The 25,647-nt window shown below is 45.8% G+C and overlaps 1 protein-coding gene across 1 annotated transcript in view; it reads right to left on the reverse strand.

Annotated features, from left to right (window-relative positions):
• Nucleotides 1-25,647, reverse strand: part of ITFG1 (integrin alpha FG-GAP repeat containing 1) — a 1,870,060-nt gene that overhangs the window by 1,441,021 nt on the left and 403,392 nt on the right. The window contains exon 9 of the mRNA XM_085639265.1: nt 7,411-7,505. Within this exon, the coding sequence (XP_085495391.1) occupies nt 7,411-7,505 (95 nt within the window). The remainder of the gene's footprint in view (nt 1-7,410; nt 7,506-25,647) is intronic.

Consider the following 25,647-nt stretch of genomic DNA (forward strand, 5'->3'; position numbering starts at 1 on the left):
GTGTTATACTTAGCTGGACATTTCACTTGTACAAAACCATTGAAATTCCTTTGTTATAGTTAGTCCTACTAACTATAACTCGTGTGCCCGCAATCCACTGCTGATGATGTCACATATTACATCATTCATGACATGGTCTGTGACATCACTGATGACATCTCAAATGACATCACTGATGATAAAATCACTATTACAGGTATACAGTTATCCATACAGTCACTCATAGAATCACTGAGTCTTATGTATACTTATTTATATACAACAACTGTCACATACACTGCCTTTTATATTGCTACTTTGTTGGACATGTATCATTGAGAAATATATTTACTCATCACTACACCCATAAAGACATTCACTCACCCAAACAACTGTTTCCACATGCAGTCTTAACCTCATATACCTACTAAATCAACTATTTACACATCTTTGGACAGTCACACACCTCCCACCAAACCACACACACAATTACTCTCCCATAAAAATACTCACTTAACTAATCAATAACTAATATAGACTTTCACATACCTAGTAACCAACTTATGCAGTAGTTTACACAACAAGAGACAGAGTGATACAGATATTCACACAGTTTAATCACCATCCCATATATTTAGTGAGCCACTTTAAATTAGTCACTTAAACAGTCAATCACACTGCTAGTAAATCCTCCATCCAGACACTTATACTTCCACTCATTCTTCAATGCAGATTGCTATGTATATAATACATATTTAAATATCGAACCAAACCACATTCACTCGATGATGTCACTGACCATCTCATGAATTATGTAATATGTGACATCATCAGCAGTGGATTGCGGGTGCGCGAGTTATAGTTAGTAGAACTAACTATAACGAAGGAATTTCAATGGTTTTGTACGAGTGAAATGTCCAGCTTACTATAACACCCCTGAAACCTATGGTTTTTTCTGTGAAAATAAATAAATATATATATATATATATTTATACACACATATATATATATACATATTTATATATATATGTGTGTGTGAGTGTGTGTATATGTATGTAGATTATGTGAAGGTTTTGTTACAAGCGATAGACTTTTGATTTGCACTTTGCCAAAAGTTCACTGTCTAACATTTTAGTAGTTTTTTTTTCATTTATTTATTTATTGGTCCTTTTGAGAAACCTATGGTAACATTGTAAACAATGGGCACGGCGCAGAGGCCCACATAGCCAAGAAAATGATAATCAAATATATTGACAAGATAGGCAGGGTCACCAATGTGCATACAGAAACAATTATATATAGAGTGCAGTGATGCCTTAGAGAAGAGAGTCCAATTCATTGAAAGGTTAATCATGGTTAATCACCTGCAAAATTCTTAAAATCATCTTCCCAATCATCCTGTATCTTGTGGTATTTATAAGAACAGCTTCTGGCTTTGTACACTGGAATCTCAAGTATGCGACACCTGTCCATGCCCAGTCTCCATCTGGCTATATTGGAGGGGCTGGATTTTCTCCAATTCTGACAATGTCCCTGTAATCCCGCATCGCGCCCGAGCGGGATTTCCAAGATGGCGCCCGCGACCTGTCTCCCAGAAGGGAAAGTTAGCGGTCTAGTCGCGGGGACGCCGGGACACCAAAAGGGCGGAAGTAAAGCCCCGTCGGTGGTCGATCGAGGAGGGGAGGAAGCCGAGACCGGAGGAGAGGAGAACGCCGATGCCGGGAAAAGAGAAAAGGACTTAGACGAGGAGACAACAGACAGGGAGGCTGCTGCGAAGGACAGAGAAGTAGAAGAGAGAGACCTGCAGGGCCGGGAGACCCAGCTCCAGGTGCAGCGTGAGGACAAGAGAGGAGGAGAAGACTCGACCCTACTGCCTAGAGGCACCGCCTGCAGGTCTGACCAACCCGAGGAGGAGGAGGGCGGCAAGACCCCTACTGCCACGGCCCAGGAGGGCCGTGGCCGAAGGCAAGTACCTTTTGTTAGATACCTCAGCACAGGGTGGTGGAGGCTGGGACACTGAGCGTCTACACCCATCTGTCAACAAGGGGAACAGCACACTCCCTTCTTCGCACGTGTGAACCCTGGGGACCATGAACTCACATCCCGGGTGACAGGTGACGGTATTTCAGGATAAGCAGGACAGCTTTATTGAGTTTGTTTATATTTTTTCTTTATTTTGAGGGTCACTGCTCCGGTTCTCCCCCCCTTGACTTTGCGGGACGGCCATAAAGAGAGGAGGAACAGACCTGGACATCACCTACACTAAAGGAGAGAGGGCTCTCGAAGCCAAGGACACTATCCCCCCCCCTTTTGGACAAAAGAAAGGACCGTGTACAGCTCACTCATACGGCCTTGGTCTGTCGTTTCTCCCTAAAACGTTTCTGTATATTACACCTCACCATTAAATATCCCCACGAACACCAGTCCTGCCTGGGTGTCTCATTATTGAGGTGATCTCAGTCCCTCTTTCCCAAAGTAAACCCTCTTTGCTTTTGTAAAGTCCTTATCATCTAATATATTTAGGATTGCTATTCTTGGCTACAGTGTGCGCAGTTGTTTGAGTATATCGCTAAAGTTTTAAAGGATTTCTTCCCAAATGGGCTTCAGGGCCGGGCACGTCCATACAATGTGGATAAAATCACCCACTGGGGTCCCTCTGGAATTTCCAAAGTCTTTCAGGTGTCAAATAGATTTGATGCAAATATTTGAATCATATCAAACGCAATTAGTTCATAATCACTGGTTCTATGGGGCCATGATACCAAACATCCACTCCTTATTTTCCATTTGGCCAAAATCTTCCTCCCACTTTTCTCTCATTCTAGCTATAGTATCAGGTTTCTGTAAAGACTGGTTATTTTTCCCTTTGGGGTTAGAGGAGACAGTCAATTTAACCTCGAGGGGACTAAACCCGGGTGTAACCACAAGAGCATCCAAACACTGTCAGATGGGATATCTAAGTTGAGGATATCTATAAAACTGGGCATGAAGTAATCCAAACTTCTCCTTGATAAGTGTGAAATGTTTTGACCTTCCTCCAGTTGTCACATCTCCCAATGTGGAGGTTCCAAAGCAATGCCATCTACAAAAATCCCCCAGAGCATTCATCTCTGGGAATTCGGTACCATGCCACAGAGGAGTTGGACCTATTAGAGAATTAGACCAGCCTATTAATTTATTTGATGTCTCTCAAACCGAAACAATTGTTTTCGTGGCTGGGGTGGAGGGGGGTCCAGAGAGGGAGCTTCACAGCACAGGAGAAATTAATTGGGGATATCTCTCTTCTAGCCATGAGTTCAGATGTGTATGCAGGGTCCATTACTATTCCAACTCAGGAAGAATACATACAGTTAGTCAGTATTATTAGGTGTGTGGCCCTCTAATAAGGCACTAGGTCAATCATTGCCAAATCCCCAACTCAAATTGATTTACACAAGTTAATATATGAGATCCAGGGATGGCCACTGTTCCATAGAGGACCTCAGCAGTGAGGTCCTAATATGTAAGCAACTGCAGGGAAAAGCAAATGGATAGTTTTGTAGTGTGTATATAAGCTGTGGGAGGGCCTTTTTAGTAGAGCTTTTCAACCCACAATTGACAGGGGAGGGGAATCCATGTCTGTGTGTCTCTATGGACAGAGTCAATCATTAGGATGATATTGTCATTGCAAAACATCTGTGCACGAGTTAGATGAATGCCAAGGTATCTGATGCTGCGTGTAGTAATTTGGATACCATGTTCTTCCACCCAACCTGCCAGGTTCTCTGTTAGGCAGAAGGGGTACAGATGTGACCTGGCCCAGTTGGCCCTCAGTCTGAAACCGACTGCGATCGGGATGTCACACGATTACTGTTATAAATAAAGGTGATCTGCATATAATGATATTTTATCTACTAGACTCTCTGACCATTGAAACCCCATGACTCCCTCTGAGAGTTACCATGCAAGCCAGAGGCTCAACTGCTACTGCAAATAGTAAAGGAGAGATGGGGTACTCAATCACACCCTCTTCTACATAACAAAAGGGGATGAAAGTGTCCCTCACTCCCGGACCTGGGCCCTCAAGTCTATGTATTAAGTGTTTGTGTGTAGGCCAAGAAACGTGATCCAAGGCTCATGTATTCTAACAGTCAGAATAAGTAATCCCATGGCAAGCTGTTCAAGGCTTTCTCTAGATCGACAAATAACAAGGCAAGAGAAGCATGCAACTTCTGGCCTAGAGAAAACGCATTAAAGGTGAGGCATATATTATGCCTGGTCACCCTGTTAGGCATAAAGCCACTTTGGCCAGGGCGGATTACAGAATTTATAATTTAGACAGGCGATTAACCAGTATTTGTGGAAGAACTTTGGCCTCAGCATCAATAAAATAAATCAGTCTGTAAGAGTTTCTTGTCTCGGAGGGGCGTTCTGGTTTCAGGATGTTTACTATGTTGGCCTCACAAAAGGTTTGGAGGACCTTTTAAAGCTATCGATCATCTCCAGCAGGGGCCGCGCCACCTGGGTGCTGACTCATTTAAAGAATTCCATATTAAATTTGTTGGGGCCAAGAGAGCTATCCAGTGACATCTGTAAGATGGTGTCTAAAACATGCTGCGCCACAATGGGTTTATTTAATTGTAGCGAATCACTCACGGACAACCTGGACATCGCTGTTGAAGAAAAAATCAGTTGTTCCCCAAGGGGAAGATAGGTGGTTCTCACACAGAGCACCATAATTCAGTGCAAATTTGTGTGCAACCTCGTAGGGTAAGTAATGTATCTTCTCCCAGGAATCAATGGCTATACCTAGGTGCTCTGTCCAGCTGTGGCAGCCAATGTGTGAGTTTGCCTGTCTTAGCCCCCTGTTCATAGAATGTATTTTGTACAGCCATCCATATCTCATATGATGTCTTTTTGCCCTCCTGTTCATAATTTGTCTTCACCAGGATACGTCTATAAAGGGCATCCTCAGAGGGATTGGCTTTATACTTTCTTTCAGCCTCAAGGACCATCTCCTCTAGATGCTGAAGGTTATTTCGACTTTCATCTTCTTGATGAGTCACAGAACTAATATTTTCCCCTCTCACCACTGCCTTGTATGCTTTCTATAAAAACACTGGAAAGTCCAATGAATCCCAACTGATTTCAAATATTGTGTTGTATTGAATTGCAGTATTAATATAGCACTTACTACCCCATGATTGGCACTGAAGCGCTTGCCTAAATGAGTAGCACATTACACCGGTGTGTGGTGTGTGGCTGGAAGAATGCAGTGTTTTGAACCTATGTGGGAAGTATTCATTTGTTGAGTGTGATGACCACCGAGGTGTGGTTATTGTGTTATGGAAGGCAGCGTTTAGCAGTGTGTTGGATGATGAAGCGTCTACGACAGATGCACAGTTTTATGATTTTCAGTATGTTGGTAGCTTTAACCAGCTTTGCAGGTCCCTTTATGGTAGTTCATATGCTATAGTCTTCTTAGGTAGTTTTTGCACTGGGCTGTCCAATGTGAGAATTTATGTATCAGCTGGCACGGTTGTAGAAAACCTAAGTGGAGAGATCTGCTGGGATGGGCATTTTTATTATCATCCAATATCTGAGTGTCTTTGTGAGATGCAAAGAAGTGGTCAGATTGTGTAGATATTTGAGCCCTGCAGTGGTGGGCTATATTAAACTCCTTCGAATTGTCCAGGAATGTGTGACAGATCACTTCAGTTATTCCATGCCTGTTCCTTTGGTGATGGCTGGTTTTTGGCTGTACAGTGCTGGTGATGGACAACCCTCATAGCAGATATAAGAGGAATAAGATATAATTTGTTGCTGACTGCTGTGTATTATGGTTTTAGTATTATTGTGGGCCATAAATATTATATATGCAAGTAAATAACTGCAAAATGCTACGGTGAAGCACAGGTCAGCCTTTCTTAGCTTGCTGGCCTATCGTATGCCAAAGATGTAAATCATGGTCCATTTTAACCAGTGTTTTTAATGGGCCCTAATTGAGAGCTCTGGCGTTGAGACTGAAGGCACTGCGAGTTTCTCACAGTGTCTGACTGCGAGTTAAATTAAATAAAAATAAAGATGGACTTACCCACTGCTCCTCTTCCTCTCGGCAGTTGGTGGCACCTCTAGCACAGGCAGCAAACTCCCAGAGCCTCATCCAACTCTCCTCTATCAATCCTGGTGCTGCTCTCATGCTGCTCATGCAGTATAAGAGAAGCATCAGGATTGGCTGGAGCATGCTAGTTCGATGCTCCTTGAAGCACTGGGGGCCTGTGCCTTCTCTCCACCCAGCTGTCTAAAACAGCTCGGATTGGAGTGTTTAAAGTGCGCGTGTCAGGCTGGCTGTTGCAAGACAGCCGGCCTAAGAGACAGGTGCACTTTAAACTGAAGTTCACACTATTGCTCCCTGCTACTGCCTCACCCTCAGACTTTGCTGCTGCCAGCACAAAAAATAAAATGGTAATTTTTTGTGTTTTCTGCTCTCCAGCTGAGGGACGATGCTCTTCCCCTCTCATGGAGGCGCTGCCGAAGACAAACTTATAGTTTATAGAGGGATGGGGGACAGGTGGATCGTAGGGGAGTGTGACAGTGAAAGGGGATGTAACCATAAGAGAAAAGTAAGCAAACTAGGATGAGAGGCAAACTGAACTAATAGTTTGACATGGATAAAAAAACGCAACAGCTAAAGAAAAGTTAATTTGCAATTGGAGAACTATGGTAGGGAATTCTAGGCTGGTGAGCAGCAGTTTGGTAACAACTACAGAAAACATATTTGAAACATATCAACTTCCCTGTGTGGTGGAACAGAACACTTGCTCAGTGTTAACAATGCCACACCCATTTTACGAGGGCACTAACAAACACAGGGCATAACGGTGTAGGCTAACTAGATCTTCACAACCTGCAGACTTCAACTGCAAGAAAGACAGGGAAAAGAACAAAGTCTTGGCCTAGGCTAGAATGGCCTCAACCAGAATCTGGACATGCCCAACCTATGTGCATTCAAAATGCCCTGAAGACCCATTTATTCGGAGAGGCCATAGACTCTCGTCATACACCCATAGAGGATGCCCCTGACTCTCTCGGGGAAAGGATCAGTCTCCAGAAATGTGCATCAACAATACTTAAACCCTGTCCAGCTTTGCAGGTGCCACAGACCGACTGAGGCATTGACATAAAAAAGTCACATTATTGATATTTTCTGCCTAGCTCAAGACAATGTGAACTGGGCTGAGAGTGACATGTTGACAATATATATAAAAGGAAAACCTGCAAACAAATAAAATATTATGGCAGGGTAGCATGAGAAATGTGAAGAGAAGAAAAGTTACATATAATGTTTTCTCACACACTAAAATTGCAATCAGGCAATGTGTTTAGTCTGCTTACTCTAATACAATTGTTAACAAATGTGCAATGTAGTCATCAGACTGAAAAATTGCATACCTCTTTTAATCCTGGTTTAACTAGATAAATGGCACTTTTCTGACATTGTGCATCTTCGCATGTTGGCAGCAAGTGATCCTGCTGTCCATCTCCATCTGTGAATATAGAAGTCAAGCTGTTTAGAGCATATGTGAAATAATATGAGTATCTTACAGAGAGTATACAGTAACATCAATGTGTTTTCTTCCCATTGATACTCTCTGATGCATTAGCTCGGTTAATGGACACATTTGCGCTAATAGAACCTAATCAGATAAAATATTTATGTAATTATCAACACATGCATATTCTTTACCATTATACAGCCTGACAATGACTAATATAACTGACTTTTAAGTAATTCATATCAAATGTAATGAAAGAGGTACACAAGGACATTAATTGTGTGTACAATTTATTTCCATTCAGACCTCTGCAAACAGTATATCAAAAGAAATAAGTTACATATTATACATTTAATACGTTAGACCAGTGTTTCCCAAACTGTGGTCCGGGGACCCCCAGGGGTCCCTGACACTTTCCTAGGGGGTCTGCAGGCAGCAGTTTAAAAAGCACTGCACTTGTATAATTAGCAGTTTTCCAGCAACAATAAAAGTGCCAAGATAACACCAGTGATTAATGTACCTGCTGGAGAGAGATGAGAGTTTTGTCCTGTGGCAGCTTTGAGTTACCTAATGTAGCACAGAATGTTAATATGCTTATTGCAAAGAACGTGTACTGTGCATTTTAAATAATAGTATTTTATGTGCATAGGCGAGTGGGTTACTGCTTTTGTCACAAAGATTATTTTGTTACTGTGCAGTACATAAGTGACAACCGTAATCTAGCACAGTGACCTATAAACTGTCATCAAAGAGCTGCTTGCAAACTGCATGGTACAAGTTAGTAACTTATGTTTTTTCCCTTTCTTTCATTATCCCCATGCTGCTAAAAAGGTTTATTAGGGTAGAAATATATTTTTATTGTTAAAGTCAATGCTAACCACTATCTTATGTTGTGAATCCCGAGTTTTTTGTGCTTCTCCAGACCAAGCACTCTTTAAAAATGCCTACCAGTATAAATGACATGTGAATCCTACACCTTGTAGTCCCATTTGCCTTATGTAACATTTTCTATACACTGATTTACACTGATTTACACTTATGATTAATTGTCTCTATATGTGTGTGATGTAAAATGATAAACGTGTTGTAGACTGCACCATTGTTTCCTAAATTTCTTTGGGGGGGAGAGCCTCCCAAAGCCCCCTTTGTAGTGGTCAGGCACACTCAATGCACTTGGTGTGCACCGTATGGTGACTGGTTTGAAAACATTTGCCAGGGTTGCTTTGGGTTTCCAGTCTGGCCCTGGCAGGAGTAGGAGCCTCGTACTGCGAAATAAAACCAACCATTTAAAAGTTAGTCACAGAGATGCAACACCAACCTTCCCATTAAAATTGTAGTTTGCAAATTCGTTGAATATAAAATACTAAGGGGGATATTTACAAAAGAAGTGGTGGAGCGTGTCGTTAGCCTCTGTGGCTTAACGACTCGCACCGCCACTTCAGAAACGCTGCGCTGCACCATATTTACAAGAATATGGTGCAGCCCTACATTTTGCCCTGTGCTGGAGCTACACTTAGCAGTGTAGCACCAACGCAGGCACCCTTGCAACACAGTGCAAGGGCGTCTTTGTGCAGGGGAAGATTGTTTATGTAAAGGAAGGTCCCCCCTTCCTGCACATAAACAATCTTGAAATGGGGTTTTGTCACTTGTGTGTGTGCTGCTTAATGCAGCACACATGGAAGTTACAAAATGCCATTTTTTTAATGATTGTTTGTGTAGGAAGGGTCACCTTCCTGAACATAAACAATCCAAGGCGTTTTGCTTTTTCCATGTGTGCTGCACAAGGCAGCACACATGGAAAAAGCAAAAACGAGGAGAAATAAAGCATTCCTCCTCGTGTCGCCAAGTTAAGACCTGGTTTTCCCTGGTGTTAATTTTGGCGCTGCCTCCTATTTACGCTGCCCCTGTGAATAGGGGGCAGCATCAAAATCAATGGGTTTTGCGGTGGAATGCCCACTGCAAAACCCACTACCCATTCCTTTCATGCTAAGCATTGCGCAAAAGGGGGCCGTATTTACAAGGCAGCGTAAAGCCATATTAAGTGGCTTACCGCTGCCTTGTAAATAGGGCGAAGCCCCTATCGACACGCGAACGTTGCAAAAAGTGATGTTTCCATGGTGGTAGGGGTTTGTAAATATGCGCCTAAAATCCTTAGTATTTCGAGTATTTGTTTTGTGTGCACACGTGTTTATTTTATTCGAATTATTGTTTTAACGTTTCAAATTTAAATCATACAAATTGCTTGGGGGTCCCCGAGTTCCAGTGGTGACTCAGTGGGGTCCTCAGGAGTCAAAAGTTTGGGAACCACTGCGTTAGACAGTATGTCAAAGGAGGGTTAAAACCCAAGTCAGTGCAGAGGCGACAAATAAAGTGTTCCAAATAAGCCAGAACAAAGGTGTAAAAAATAAAAACCATCACTATAAGAGTATTTTGGGTCAGATGCTAATAAAACAATACACACAAGCAGAAAAGGACTTTTTTTTATGAAATACAGATCATCCCACCAATTGTAAAATGAGCCATGTTACACAAAGCAGTCAATAGAAACTATAAACAATATTCTAAATGTTTGGTCAGTCAATACAACACATCATGTTGTCGGAAGGAGAGTACATCTAACGTAATTGGGAATTTAGTGATGTGTTAAGATTGTGTAATCGTAGACCCTCCTCCCAGATTGTCATTTTACAAAAAGTAGATACTTTGGAGTATTTCCGCTTTCTACTTGTCAAATGGTTCATTAAGAAGTGAATCATTGCATATATTTACAAGTAGCCTCACTGGTGTGGTCACCTGATTTTAGGGAATTCAGTCAATAATTATGCTGAGTGCTCAATGGCAGGACTATATGAGAAGTGTTGTAGATGTGATATGTTTTCCAAGAGGAAAGTAATCATAAACCAGTAATCACTTAACCAAGGAAATGAAATCAGTTATGAAAGTCAAATGCTAACCCTGACAAAAATCAGCTTATAACGAAGGAGTTGCCCTTTTAACAAGGGGAAGACATGGAAATAACATTCCATTATACAAAAGGTCAATATAATGTACATCAACAGTTGTGCATGCTTATAAGCAAAGAGCAGTGTGGATCAATGGAGAGACTGCAGAAAAATGAAACTGGTTACGAATCAAGACTTGCTAATCTACATACCACCCACCCTTCCTTGACAAAAAGGCCCCAAAGCAGAAAATCTAGTAAGAAATGGAGGGAATCTATAAGAAAGAAGTGTATTGTATTTTCAGTCTGCTTATCTCCTTAGCCGTTCTTTTAGGCAGAGCACCATTTCTGCCAAAATAGCACATTTACTGCCTCACTTTCTTTTGACCATACAAGTTTCTTGTGTAAAGTAAAGTTATTCAATTTGTACAGTAGGCTGTTAACTTTTTTTGGTGTGTTTTCAATTCTTGTTTATGGATAAACCATTACTGCACAGACAGTACAGTGCAATGCAGCACCATGGTCAAAAGAGCGCAACAAGAGTGAACGGAAGATGGGGGGGGGGGTAACAAGCGGATGCCAAATGGGGAGAACCACGGGCATGACATTGTCTTGGGGTTATTCCAACAAGATACACTCAACCATAACCAACAGTATGACAGTGGTTGGTAAGTGCTGGGGGAAGAGAGGTGGGGCAGTTAAGGGTTGGGGGGAGTTTGGTGGGAGGAGTAAGGGTCGAGGGAGGGGGAGGAGAAAAGGGTTCGCCTGCTAGCGGGCACCTGTTCGGGGTCCCCGCATACAGTAAGAATGGGTCGTCCGGAGGAGCCTAGCGCGCATCCAAGATGGTCGCGTGAGCACAGGGCTCCCCGGACCCTCGCTGCTCCTCGGAATTTATCCTGACATTATCCTGACTTGGCTGACGGAATCTTGAAGGCGAATTCTGGCTGAACGTGGACCTTCTTTCAGAAACCGAATCGGACCTGGGAATCCTGATCTACGATGGCTGGAACTTTCGAGGCCCAATCGATGGCTGGGCCCGGTGCGAGGGTGACCTGTGGAGCCGGGGCGTAATTGAACAACAGCGGCAGCGGATCTGTGCCAGTGGCCGCTCCATTACTTTCGGTTTCACTTTTGGATCCCTGAGGGGCTGGACATCGTAACTGCTTGGAGCGGCTGGGTGTTTCTCCCTGCTGGATGCCCTTGTCTCGGCCTGCCGCCGGTGGGCCCGTTGACTTTGGTTCCCTCGCCCGGCCGCAACACGGTATCTGGTGCGGCTTCTGACAGAGTGGCCGGTGCCCCCTTGACGCTTGGCCGGTGGTCCCCGTTGGTGAGCGTGGTTCTCATGGGTGGCAGGGGGGGCCCCGAGGGGCGTAAGACTAAGACATCCCTCCGCGGGGGTCCGGTCCAGACGAACAACATGGATCGCTATACTCAAGGAAGAGGGTCCCCTGGAGCGGCTGGTGCCCCCTCGGAAGAAGCTGGTGGTGGCCCGTCCATGTCTTCGGATCCGTCCCTGCAGGACATTATGGGCGCCATTAACGGCATCAAGGAGACTATTGCTACGCAATACGAGGCCTTGGCCCGTAAAATCGACACGGTGGCTATTGATGTCGCACTGATTCGGGCGGATCTCTCCAAGACCAACGAGAGGGTTCAATCGCTTGACGTGCGGACGTCCACCCTGGTTGCGGATGTGTCGGACCAGCGGGCCACTCTCGGCGACCTCAAGTCGGTCAACGATCAGATGGCCCGGCGGCTGGAGGACTTTGAGGGACGGGCCCGCCGCAATAACATCTGCGTCATAGGCGTCCCGGAGACCTCCGACAACCACCCGGTGGATCTCTTGGTTGAGGAGCTCATCCTCAAGCATCTTGCCCCCGCCGGCCTGAGTAAGTTCTTTGCTGTGGAGCGGGCCCATCGAGTTCCGGGCGGTCGGCCGCGGCCGGGGGCCCCCCCGAGGCCCATTGTTGCCAAACTTTTCTACTACAGAGACCGAGATGTGATTTTGCAGGCCTCGCGGGCACATGGCCCGGTCCGCCATGAGAATGCGTCTATTAACTTTTTCCCGGACTTCACCCAACTTGTCCAGAAACAGAGGATGGGCTTCCAGGGGGTGAAGCGTCGCCTCCGCGACCTGGGTCTCAAGTACTCCATGCTTTTTCCTGCTAGGCTCCGAGTGGAGCATGACGATCGGACAACCTTTTTTGACTCTCCCGCGACTGTGAGTGACTGGCTTGACTCGCTGCCGGGCCGCGGGGACCGGCCTGGGCCCTCTGCTGGTATCGAGGGTGGCGGGTCTCCCTCGGAGTGACTTTGGTCCTTGACTTTGCCATTTTGTACTGTTCGGCTGGGTTCAACTTCCCTTGTGCATTTTGTTTCATTATGATCAATGTGGGGGGCGGTTGGGGACGGGTCCCTCTCCTCCTCCGGGGTCTTTCCGTAGAAAGGGGTTTATGGGGCGACAGGCACACTGCAAGTTGGGGTGGTTTTTCGGGTCGCAGGGGTGCAGGGTGGGGGGAGTTGGAAGTTGGGGGGGGTTGGGGGTTTTGATTTGTGTGTTTTGTTTTTAATGCGAGGTCTTTGTTCTGTTCCAATTTCGGGCGTTGCGCTATCTGCTGGGGGACCCTTGATCGATTGGAGGGGATGGGGGGGGACGGGTTGAGGTTGATGTCATGGAACGTCAATGGATTGGGGGACCGTATCAAACGGGGTGTTGTGCTGCAGTATTTGCGACGTATGTCTCCTGATGTGGTGTTTTTACAGGAGACGCATCTGGTGGGTAACGTTTGTCATGCCATGAACAGGGGGGGGTACCGACTTGTTGCCCATTCTGGTTTCACCACTGGCTCTAGAGGGGTTGGCATTCTCCTGCGCTCTTCACTTCCGCTGGAGATCACCAGGGTAGTCCCGGACGATAGAGGGCGCTATGTGGCTTTGACTGGGCGGTGGGAGGGGCAGTCCCTTTCCTTGGTCTCTGTCTATGTTCCCCCGGGCCTCCAGAACTCCACCTTTTCAGACTTGGGTCGAATGCTGCTTGAGCTTCCTGACAGTCTTCTGCTTATGGGTGGGGATTTCAATTCGGTAGTCTCGGGCGACCGGGATCGCCACCCACCCAGGGCCCTCCCTGCTGCGCAGGCGTGGCTTGGAGGATTTTTGGAGACCTTCGGTCTGGTCGATTGCTGGAGGTTAATGCATCCTACACAGTGTCAGTACACCTTTCACTCTGGGGCGCATGGGAGTCTCTCCAGATTGGATTACTTTCTTATGCCCGCGGCCCAGACTGCCCGGATTCGAGAGGTTAAGCATCTGGCCCGGGGTATTTCTGATCATTCCCCACTGTGGTTGCTTTTTGACACTGGGATGCGGTCTGCTGGGCGGATCGCTCCTATTAACTCTTGGTATCTGCGGAACCCCACGATCCGCTATAGCCTGGTCAAGTCGATTGACCAATATTTCCTTGAGAATGATGGGTCGGTTATGTCTGCAGTGTCCCTGTGGGAAGCTTTTAAGGCAGTACTCCGTGGGCAGGCCCTATCCCAGATTGTGGCGGCTAAGAAGGTTAAGATGGAGGCTGTGGTGAAGCTGGAGACCGACATCTTGGGGTTGGAGGCGGCCTTGGAGACGGGTGTCACTCCGGATGGGCTACATGCCCTCAGCCTGAAGCAGTTCGAGTATAAGTCCCTTGTCACTGACGCTGCCAGGACCATGTATAGGGAGAAGCAGGGTAGGTTGTATGATGCTGGAGACAAGGCTGGTAAATTGATTGCTTGGCTGGATAGGAGGGAGAGAGTGAATCGTGTGGTCCCAGAGCTCCGGGTTGCGGATGAAGTGTGTGTGACTGAGCCTGGTGAGATTGTGGAGTGCTTTGCTGACCACCTCCGGGTGGTGTATTCCCCGGTGTCTGATAGAGATGAAGACGACTCTCGTCTTCTACTACGGGATATTGTCCTGCCCGGCTTATCCGTCGAGGACCGTGAGCGGTTGGATGCCCCCTTGGCCGTCGATGAGATTGCTACTGCGATTAGCTCCCTTCGCTCGGGCAAAGCCATGGGCCCCAATGGCCTGCCGATCGAACTATACAAACTACGCCCGGATAAAATCGCGCCCTTCCTTCGTCGTATGTTTCAGGAGTCGAACGAGAGGGGTTCCCTTCCCGCCGACCAGCATCTGGCGACTATAGTCGTGATTCCTAAGGAGGGTAAACCACGTGACCGCTGTGCTTCATATAGGCCTATCTCTCTCTTAAACGCAGAACCCAAAATCCTGGCTAAAGTCCTCGCCAACCGCTTGCTGAGCGTTATCTGTGATCTGATTCATCCGGATCAATGCGGCTTCATCCCCCACCGTAATACCGCTCTCAATCTGCGGCGTCTGCACGGCGTCCTAGCTAGGGCGAAATACTTTTCTGAACCAGCCTTAGTGGTTTCCTTGGACGCCACCATGGCCTTTGATACCATCGAGTGGCCATTCCTCTGGGCGGTCTTGGAGAAGTTTAGCTTTGGGGAGGGATTTCTTAGCTGGGTGAAGCTTCTTTATGCCGGACCAATGGCTTAGGTGGTTGTCAATGGGCGGGCTTCCCGGCCTTTTGCTCTCGGGAGGGGCACTAGGCAGGGGTGCCCATTGTCCCCTCTGCTTTTTGTTCTTGCCTTGGAGCCGCTCGCCGCCTGGCTCCGCTGGGAGCCCTCTATCAGAGGGATCCGGTGGGCCCCGGGCTTCGAGGATCGGGTCTCGCTGTACGCGGATGATATTCTTCTGTACCTCACCTCGCCGCGACAGTCGCTTAATGTTCTATTTGATGTCCTCACTTCCTTCGGGAAAAACTCGGGTTTGATAATTAACTGGTCCAAATCTTGCGTGTACCCTATCTCTGATGGCCCTCCCATTTTGCCGCCTCTACTTCCTATCCAAACGTCCTCATCCGGCTTTAAGTACCTGGGGGTATATGTTTCGTTGGACCCGGCGGTCCGCTATGAGCAGAACCTCCTGTCTCCACTCCGACGTTTGAGGGTGGATACGGCTCGTTGGTGTAGGTTGCCCCTGTCTCCGCTTGGTCGCGCGGCCCTGTTTAAAATGATGTCCCTTCCCAGATTTCTTTACGCACTTCAGAACTCCTTTGATGTCATTTCGGTGGCCTACTTTCGGGAGGTGGAGAGTCTGCAGAGGAGACTGGTCTGGGACGGGCGGGCGCGTATCGCTCTGTCAAAGCTTACTCTCCCCTGGTATGACGGGGGCATCGCGCTTCCTGACATTAGACGGTACTATTGGGCCTCCCAACTGTCGGCAATTAACCATGCCACGTATGCTTCTGGTCTGAACCCGGCGTATGAGATGGATAAATTCCTGCTTCCCGGCGGTAATTATAACAGAGCGCTTTACTCCCGATCTGCTGGTAGGACCCTCACGGGCCCTACCAAGATTGCGGTACGGGTGTGGAAGGCGGCGAATGTAGCGATGGGCTGGAGTGAGCGTTTAACGTGTGCTACTCCTTTGTTTGCCTCAGACCGCCTGGGGAGCCTCTGGACGACGAAAGGCTTTGAGCACTGGGACACGATCGGCATTAGCAGAGTGGGGGATCTGTGGGTTAAAGGCGCGGTCAAGACCTTCGCGGCGCTCCGGAGCGAGTATGAGCTTAGTGAGAGGGAGTTTTTCCGCTACGCTCAGGTTCGGCATGCCCTGCTCTCGGTTTTTGGGGAAGGGTCCACGGTCCCTGTTTCTTCGCCCCTCGAGGACCGCATACTCGACAGTCACGTTCCCGATAGTACTATCCCTTTGATCTATAAAAAATTGATCAATAATCGGGCTGACCTCTTGGTGCGTCTACGGGAGGCATGGACGGGGGATGGGGTTGAGTTGGACGACGAGGACTGGCAGTCCGCGCTGTCATCTCCTAAGGAGGTTGCCATCCCGGCCCGTCTCCGTTTGGTCCAGCTTAAGATCCTCCATCGCGTTTACGTGACGGGTCCCCGATTGGTCTCAATGGGGTTTTCTGAGGACAGGCTCTGTAAGCGTGGCTGTGGGCACAGTGCCACCTTTCTCCACATCCTGTGGGAGTGCCGCGAGGTGGTGAAATACTGGCGTCAGGTGCATGAGGTTATGAGCCGAGTCACCGGGGTCTCGCTGTTGCCGGAGGTGCGTCGTTGTGTTCTGAATGTGTGGGAGCCCAATGATTATAACGCGGCCCAGACTCGGTGGGCGGCCCTGGGGAACATGATAGCAAAGAGGGACATAGCGCAGCTTTGGGGTTCGCAGCGGCCCCCCACCGTGTCTGTCTGGAAGGAGAACATGGACTGGTGCATGTTCAGGGAAAAGACTGTGTATGTGGCTCGTGGTAAACCCGGGGCTTGGAGCAGAATTTGGGGGCAGTGGAATGTGTATCGTGGAAGTATTTGTGCTCCCCCCCTGGTGGAAACGTCTGAGGTAGCCTTGTCCCCCTGATCCTTGATGGTTCCTTAATTATCTGGCACATCTGAGTATAGTTTTGGTATTCCCGTTTCTCCTCCCCACCCCTACCTCTTTGTTCCCCTTCTTCTTGACTGCCATCGGGTGGTCGGATATGGAAGTGCCCCTGCTGTGGCCCGACGCCCATCTCATGTTTTCTTGCCTCGCTTTTGTTTTAAGTTGTTATTTATGTTAAAAGGGTGTATCCTGATTTCCTTTATGTGCAGTCTGATCTTCTGTAGGGTGCGGAGCCCCGGTGGGCCAGTCATTGTGTTTGCACTGTTTGAACTTTTACCTACTAGCGGCCGGCCCAGGTGGTTGTAGGCCCGTGCTTGTAACCTTCTTTCTGCACAATAAAAATTTTCAAAAAAAAAAAAAAAAAAAAGAATGGGTCGTCCTCCTATTGTTCCTCAATATTGTTGACGTCCAAGACAGATGCCCATACTTGTGTGAATACAATTATGTTTTGTAATTTATAGATAAGTCGCTCATAGGCTGTGGTTTTGATCATTTCCGTCAGCCATTCAGAGTGAGTCGGCTGCCCATCATCTACCTCATTGTCAACAGCTTTCCCCATTATGTCAAACTACAGAAAATGCTATCTTACCTTGCCTCTAAATGGACATACATCACCATTCTCCAAGAAACGTACAAATCCCCCGCAGAAGCCTCCAATCTCGCAAAGTATTAGGTGGTACAGTTCCTATACAGCTGCCATGCACACCCAATCCCGCACCCGGCAGTCAGTCAGACTCTGGGGGCTCAAGGAAATGTGGCATTGCATTTCTTGGAGAAGACACACAACCCCACATGGGAAAGGAACCCTACCAATGCGGTTTTCCAGTCCTCAAGAACCACAGCCTCGGTTAGAGATCTGTTTAGTCGTCTATCAAAGGGGTTGCAACCAAGGAAGATATTTCTGTCCAAATCCTCAGAGGGATTCGATGCAGCTGTGCCCTTGAGGTGATAGAATTGGCTAGCTCCATACAATTTCTGGGTTTAGCGGCTCCATCGGAAACCTAAAAAGACGTTCATTACTGTTCCCAACTTCCACTTCTCTGTTGAAATTAAACTCGCCACAGTAGGCAGATTGGAATATACCTATGTAAAAATTATACAAAATATAAAAATTTGTTTTGCAAATTTTTTTTTATAAGTTTATCACAAAGTAGGTATGAGCGATTGAACATCTATCTAATAGACATTGGAGTAGCCAAGGAACAAACTACAGCAAATGTATCCTTAGACGGATTATGGACACATAGAATTTGGCTCGTGTAACAGTCTGCTTTAGCAGACGACATACATTTTTGACGGATTTGAGGGCCGTGTTTCACTCCAATTTAGCCTCTACAGAATAATGAATCTGCCAGATTCTTTCCAATTCCTCACAACTAGCTTTAACTTCTTTCAGGGAGGTACTGAACCAAGGAGCCGAAGCCCAATGAGAACAGATGTGTTTTATGTGTTGTATCCAGGGTCTTATTTAGCCATTTCTGATCATTTCGATACTCTGTGTTTACTGCGCAGGCTTCCGTCAGACCAGGAGTGCATAGCAAAATCAATGCCAATTTACTCAAATCTGGCTCAGGGACAAACAAAGTCTGGCCTGTTCTCTATTTCGGTCACCTTTCCCTATCTTGCTCAGACTACTAAACTCAAAATTAATTAAAATAATGTTCTGTCCAGATCTGAGGGTCTATTTTGATATTAGTCACCACCACCAGGTTTGTAAAGATTACGCCTGGCATATGACCAACAGTGTGTGTAGTACCAGCATCCACCTGCAAAAGGTTCAGAGTTGCAAGCTCACTAAGCAGGGCGGTCTCCTGTATATTAATATTCACGTTTGCCTAGATAAAGTTACCCAGCTAGAAAGGCTGCATGGAATAGCAATAAAGGCATAATGAAATCAGCCCAAGAGTTACCAAAACTGGAAGAAGAGCCCTGAGGGTGGTAGGACAATATTCCTCTAATAGAAACTGTAAAGGAGATTATAATTGTAAAGACTGTCAGTTCTGCCAGGAAAAATATGTTCAATTTGAAATCTTTAATCACCCAATCACAATTTTAAATTATAGCCGGACTCCCTCCTTTCCGAAAAGGAAGAGTGTGGTTGAGGATTTTATAGCCTTCAGGGCACATCGTTCAGAGAGGATGTAAGCCATGGGCAAAGTGGGCTCTGGACCCAGGGCCCCAGCCTTTCAGGGGGGCCCCTGATAGAGCCAGCTGTGTTCTGCAAAAAGTCTTACCCTGATGACCTTGAATAAATCTTAAACAGATTGTTCTGAATACTGTTTTACTTTAATTTATTTTAAATGTGGGTGATGTGTGAGAGTCTTTTACAGACATTTTGCAGAGAAATGTTGTTTTTCTGTTCCATGCACCATCCATAAAAAAAGTTTCTTTTAAATCAAAATAGGACCTCACATATGTGAAATGGGAGAGTGTCACACAGATTATACACAGTAATATTAGTGAGCTGCTGCTGTTTTACAAAATTGAAAACACACATCACTATCCCTGAATATTAGATGTAAACACATTTAAACTTGCACCAGTGTTGTCAGTGACATGGCCAAGTGGGCATAAAAGAACTGAAATTGGATCATAAATTCAAAGCTGAACAGGGGCCCCCAAAAAGTGTTTGGCACAGGACCCTCAAAATCTTTAAGATGTCCCTGACATCGTTGCTAAGTCAGGCCCAGCGTCCTCACATAGCCAGGTTACAAAAACATAAAATATGTCAAACCTTTTGACTGTCTGGATATTATTTACTTCAATGGCATGCATTACCAAGAGATTGAGCATTAATCAGTCAAACATCCCAATATGGGACTAATTGCCCGTCTTGAGGGAGAGGCAGGTTCTCGTTTGCGTGACAGAGTGACTGTATAGTAATATCAATAAGTTTCAAAGAATTGGCCAGCTAAGTCAAAATATTGAGAGACCAAGAGTAGTAGCAGAGACTCATACATGGCTTTCACTTATTACTCAGTTTTATTTCTACATACTTGTAAGGGCATGCTGTATAATTAGAACGTCGGAATGCTGGAAGCTCCATTGAAAACAATGGAGTGCTCCGGGCTTATAATGGCTGGAATAAGCCCGGAGCTCCAACATTCCAATGTTTCTTTGTTCACAGCTCCGGCTGTGAACAAAGGCTTCAGGGAGCCTGAGGGGATTTGAATTCCCTCACGCTCCCAGAAGGCTTTGTTTTATTTGTTAGAACATTCTGCCCTCTAGTGGCAGAATGTTCTAATAGCCTTATAGCCCTTCGCAGCAGGGCTATACCAGCTATTAAAGTACCGCTGCTTTGTTATACCTGCTCTGGTTGCTGCATCTTCTTGTTTCGCTCAACACCCCATAGTCGTCGTTATCACTGTATGGGGACCGTAGAGAGATACATCTCTCTTCCATGTTTGGACCAGGACACTTTCCTGGCTTTGTCAGATTTGATGCTGGTACTATTGATTCCTGCATCTGAACCAGAGCAGTAGGTGGTATGTCAGCAAAAGCAATAGGAGGCGCACTATGAACTGGGCAATAAACTGCAACAGATATAGCTGCCTTTTGTCATTGAGTCATTGCATATATACATTGCTTTGATTGATGTTACCTGTTGCACCTACCACCATAATTTCCTAGTCAACATTTCTAACTATAACTGGATTGTCAAAGGAAGTAGAGCTTCTGTGGCCTTCAACTCCACAAGCATTTTCACTGGGTGTAGACTGTTTGCACCCAAACTTGCAACCAGCAGCATAGATGACGTTGAAGCAGCAGCTACGAACATTGAGCAAGGTTCAAAGTAGATGACTCTTAAGTGGGTCCCATTAAGGTGGGTGTTTGCCAACTCAACCTAACTATAAGCCCGAGTTACGTCTGACACCTGTCGTGCTGTGATTTTGTGGGCAACTGAATCGGTAGAACTGAAATATGTGCCTATGGGAAGCATCAAAAATATACATAATAGAACAAATAAATTAAATAAAGCAATATTCACATTACGTAGATAATTCAATTCAGCAAACTGTCAATAACGAGTACCATGTCCTTTGACAGTGGTGTCGTAACAGGAATTACTTTAGACCCACTGAAGCATCACACCCTAAGACACAACTGCTTATGGTTGCTACATACCTGCACGTCAAATGCAGCTTTGGGTACCCGGCAAGGTGTGTGTGCCTTGCTACAGCACGTCTCCCACCTTTTCTGTAATAAGAGCTACTTATGTTCAATGAAAATAACCCAGAGCTACTATTATAATTACTGTTAGAATAGACACGGCATCTGGCATGATTACGTTTGTGGCCCCAATATGCAAGATTATGAGCAGTGATCACCTCAGTTCATCAGGTAGGGGTGCCAGCAATAATGTAAAAATAGGCTTTGTTAATGTGAAATGCTTCTACATGGGCAATACATAACAGCCATAGCTGCAGTGCTCTCCTATGTTCTTGAGGACATGGTATGGTTCCAAACTACATTACTAGCAAATTTCACATCTGTTTTTACCATGTCCTCAAGAACATAGAAGCTAACAGGAGCCAGGCATTAGATCCGAAAAGCCTGCGCAGTATTGTAATGTTTCAGTGCCATGCACTATTAAGCACATTGATGTGCTGAGAAACGCAGAGGCCCAACCGAACCGGCGCATACAAATGAAGTCACACAATGACGCTTTGGAAACGGGCCTCGTTAATCACTCTGTCCAAACAGCAGCAAAGACACAGGGAACCCTTAGCATTCGGGAAGTGAGCAGAATGTGAGATTTATGCAGCACGTGTTCGAGCACAAATGAAGCAAGTATCTATGTCGTGGATAGCTACAAAGAAAATGGTTGTTCGTAGCATCCGTTGGGGTAATGGTAAGAGATAAACTGTTTGAGCAATACACTAGAGAGAGGGCAGTGCTGGGTGAATGTGACTGCACACACTGTTGCAGGTTACAGGCCTGTACCCATGTTACTGTGACTGGCTATACCTGATCGTTTAACTTCCTGTCTACCATTGTACCACAAAGCGATTTGTATGGCCGGAAGTTACGTCATTGTAACCAGACTCTGTACTAAAATGTTCTGGTGTGTGGGAAAGGGAACTCACTCCTGAAACCTGTCTGATCATAAAGTACGTATATCCATAAGGTACAACTATTATGAACTCTACCCCATGCCCCCGACATGGGGGTGATTATTGTTTTCGCATTCGAGCATAACCGCTAAGGCAGAGTCCTACTTCCAATCATTTCAACACATTTCCTTGCACTTTAACTAACAGGAAACATGAATTTAGAAAGTATTAATTTGAATTAAATAGATTCTCGAGATTATGAAAAAATATAAATGTTTCGGTCAAGAAGTGCACTATCACAATGAAAAATAAAACAACTTCATCAATCCCATTGGTCGTGCATAATCTCAAATGAACTATATTTGCAAGTTGAAACCATTGATAAACAAACGATGCCATTTGGTATTTCCCATTAATTACCTTGATTTCACTTTTCGAAGTTAAAATGAGTAATTCCAGTAATATTTACACAAACTTACGTTATTCCACCCACCAAGCAAAAAATGAACTCACTTTATCAAACACAATTCATGGAGCAGCAAGAAAATGTTCGGAATAAGAACTGCTGGACCAAGCATTCTCCATCTGCTCAAAGGGCTTATTTTATCTATCACCATGAATTCATTTCACGGAGTTCTCAGAGAGGTGGCATGCAAGTTTGGGCTTTATGTGAAGTTAGATATCTTTGTGAACCTGGAACTACAGCAGTTGAACTATAACAGCCCTAATGGACATCTACTTTCAAAGATGCGCTATTCGTGATATTTATTGAACAGTTCAATGTAATCATGCCTTAATATTGTCTTTAAAAGTTTATTTATCACAGTTCATAGAGCACTGCATAAGCAACAATTTTCATTATGTTGTAATTAGTACATAACATGGTAATATTAACAGCCAACAAAAAATGAATTCCAAGCATGACTCAGCAGGTCAACGCAATCTCCTCCTCCTGCTACAAAATTCTCTGCATGCTCCGCAAGATCTTCAAGTGGATCCCCGTCGTGACCAGGAAAACCGTCACCCACGCCCTGGTCAGAAGCAGATTGGATTACGACAACGCTCTATAAGCAGGAACAACGACCAAGCTACAACGTATCTAGAACGCATCCGCCCGCCTCATCCTTGACGTCCCACGCCGCAACCACATCTTCCCCCACCTCAGAGACCTACACTGGCTACCCGTACCGAAAAGGATCACCTTCAAGCACCTGAACCACGCACACAAGGCTCTCTACAACACCGGTCCAGCCTACCTCAACGACAGACTTTCCTTCCACGCTCCCACACGCCATCTACGCTCCGCCAACCATGCTCTCACCACCATCCCCCGCATCCGCCGCCCCACCGCCAGAAGAAGATCCTTCTCACACCTCGCCGCCAAAACCTAGAACTCTCTACCACTCCAGCTACGCCAGACCCAGGACCTCCTAACTTTCAGGAAACGCCTCAAAAGAATGGCTTTTCGACCAGTAGCATCCCCTCTCCCCAGCGCCTTGAGACCCTAACGGGTGAGTAGTGCGCTTTATAAGTATATTGATTGATTGATTGATTGAATATGACCCAAAATCTGAACCAATAGTAGCCTGCCAACAAAAAATGAATTCCAATATGGCCCAAAATCTGAACCAATAGTAGCCTGCCAACAAAAAATGAATTCCAATATGGCCCAAAATCTGAACCAATAGTAGCCTGCCAACAAAAAATGAATTCCAATATAGCCCAAAATCTGAACCAATAGTAGCCTGCGGCGTTGATTATGCAAGGAAAAAATACACCTAATTTTCTTAACTTACATGCAAGTCCCTCCAGTTGACGAGGCTGCAATGACTTACATAAGGACCCCTTACCTTTGTATGTATGTATATGGTATGTAAACCTAGCCAAAAGGCTGTAGAGCGCTGTACAGGGTCACAGACCAGCATTGACTCAACAAGTAATAGGAGAGGCTGCTGGATTGTAGCTGGTTAATGCATTGTAATACTGAGTTTTTTTTAAAGAAGTGCATCTTCAACTCTGTCCATAATAGGAGATCCATTGGGTCAGTCCTGATGCATACAGGGAGGTTGTTCCAGATACTCCGAGCATAGACGGAATAGATTGTGAGTGGGAATACCTAAAACGGCACTGTCAATTTTGCTTTACACTCAACTATAACAAAGTGAGTAGAAAACAGATTTAAATAAATTTGATATAATCCCAGACCATATTGAACACAACCAACTCAACGGTACATCTACATTCAGCGACAGACCAGGCACTGACCCAAATGCGGTTGTAGGGAGAACAAGCTTCATACCTTTGGCTTTGTATCGTGTTTTTATTACCCTTTAGTGGACGAAGATAAGTGAGGTGTCCGACATTTTACCATGCAGCTATAATTCCATTATTTACCCATGGGTACAGTCAGGCGGGCAACTAGAGCCAAATTTAGGGGGGGCTGAAAAAGATTTCAGGGGGGGCTAATTCTTCCAGCCATAGGCAGAGTGGCTCTAAGAAGGGGTGAAAACACAACAAAAGCCTCATTAACCCCTTCGACGCTTGTGACGGAGCGGTTCCGTCACGTGCGTCGGTTGCGCTGTGCGCATGACGGAACCGCTCCGTCACGGCCCCGCCCGCGCACGGAATCTTCAGCGTGGCGCGGAAATCCGCGCCGCGCTGAAGGGGTTAACAAGTAAATGGTCTTTTAAGGCCCTTTGAAGTACTCGGGTGCGGCTGCAATTAGACGGTCGCCAGCACGCGAAGCTGTTTTAGCCAGGGCTGACACACACGACGGGGGGGCTGGGGAGGGGCTGAAGCCCGGTGAGCCCAATGGGTGTTGCGCGCCTGGGTACAGTGACTAAACAGGTAGAGGCAAAACTGACATCCAAACTGAGTTTGCTAGGTCTCAGCAGAAATGAGGGACCATCATTCAGACAAATTTGGGTTTAAGCACCAAGAACGTGTTGATCGGGGGTACTGACATCAGGCTTACATTGGACAAGCGAGGCAGTGCCATCCTCTCCCCTCTGCCACTTTTGACACTATATCCCACAACATCCTGCTTATAAGGATGAAAGAGATTGCCACCGGGGGGAACAGTGCTCCATTAGTTTGGCTCTTTTCTAAGTGTACATACACAAGCCATTTGTTGGTCACTTCCCTTTCCATCTTAAAACCGGTCACATGTGACGTTCTCCTGTATCATGCCTCAGTCCCACACTTTTCAACCTCTATATTGCCTCTCTTGAGAGCCTTGTAGCATCTTTTGAACTGCCATTCTTCAGTTATACAACCAACACCCAAATTCGTTTTTAAGGGAAAAAGGAACAACTCCCTTTGCTTAAATACCAATGAGAAGGAAGGTGTCTGGTAAACCTGATCAGTAGTCCTCTTTCTGGAGGCAGAGTCCTTTTCCCTGCCCCCTCAACACCACCAACCATGCGAGTCAGATTGATCTTTTATTCTAAATTTTCATTCAGAACTCACATTTCTAAACTCACATCCACCTGCTATTTCATGCTGAAGGTAGTAAAGAAAATAACTCGCCTTTTAGTTTTTAATTCCAGGAAGTTCTTATTTCAATCCTTTATGCTGAGTAGGCTGGATCTTTGTAGCATTTTATTTCTTTTTATATAGGTCTCCTTACTGCACTGAATATTAAGCTTCAACTTATACAAAATGATACTGCACATTTTATTGA

This window comes from Triturus cristatus, chromosome 12, assembly GCF_964204655.1.
Source record: "Triturus cristatus chromosome 12, aTriCri1.1, whole genome shotgun sequence".
NCBI classification, from domain to species: Eukaryota; Metazoa; Chordata; class Amphibia; order Caudata; family Salamandridae; genus Triturus; species Triturus cristatus.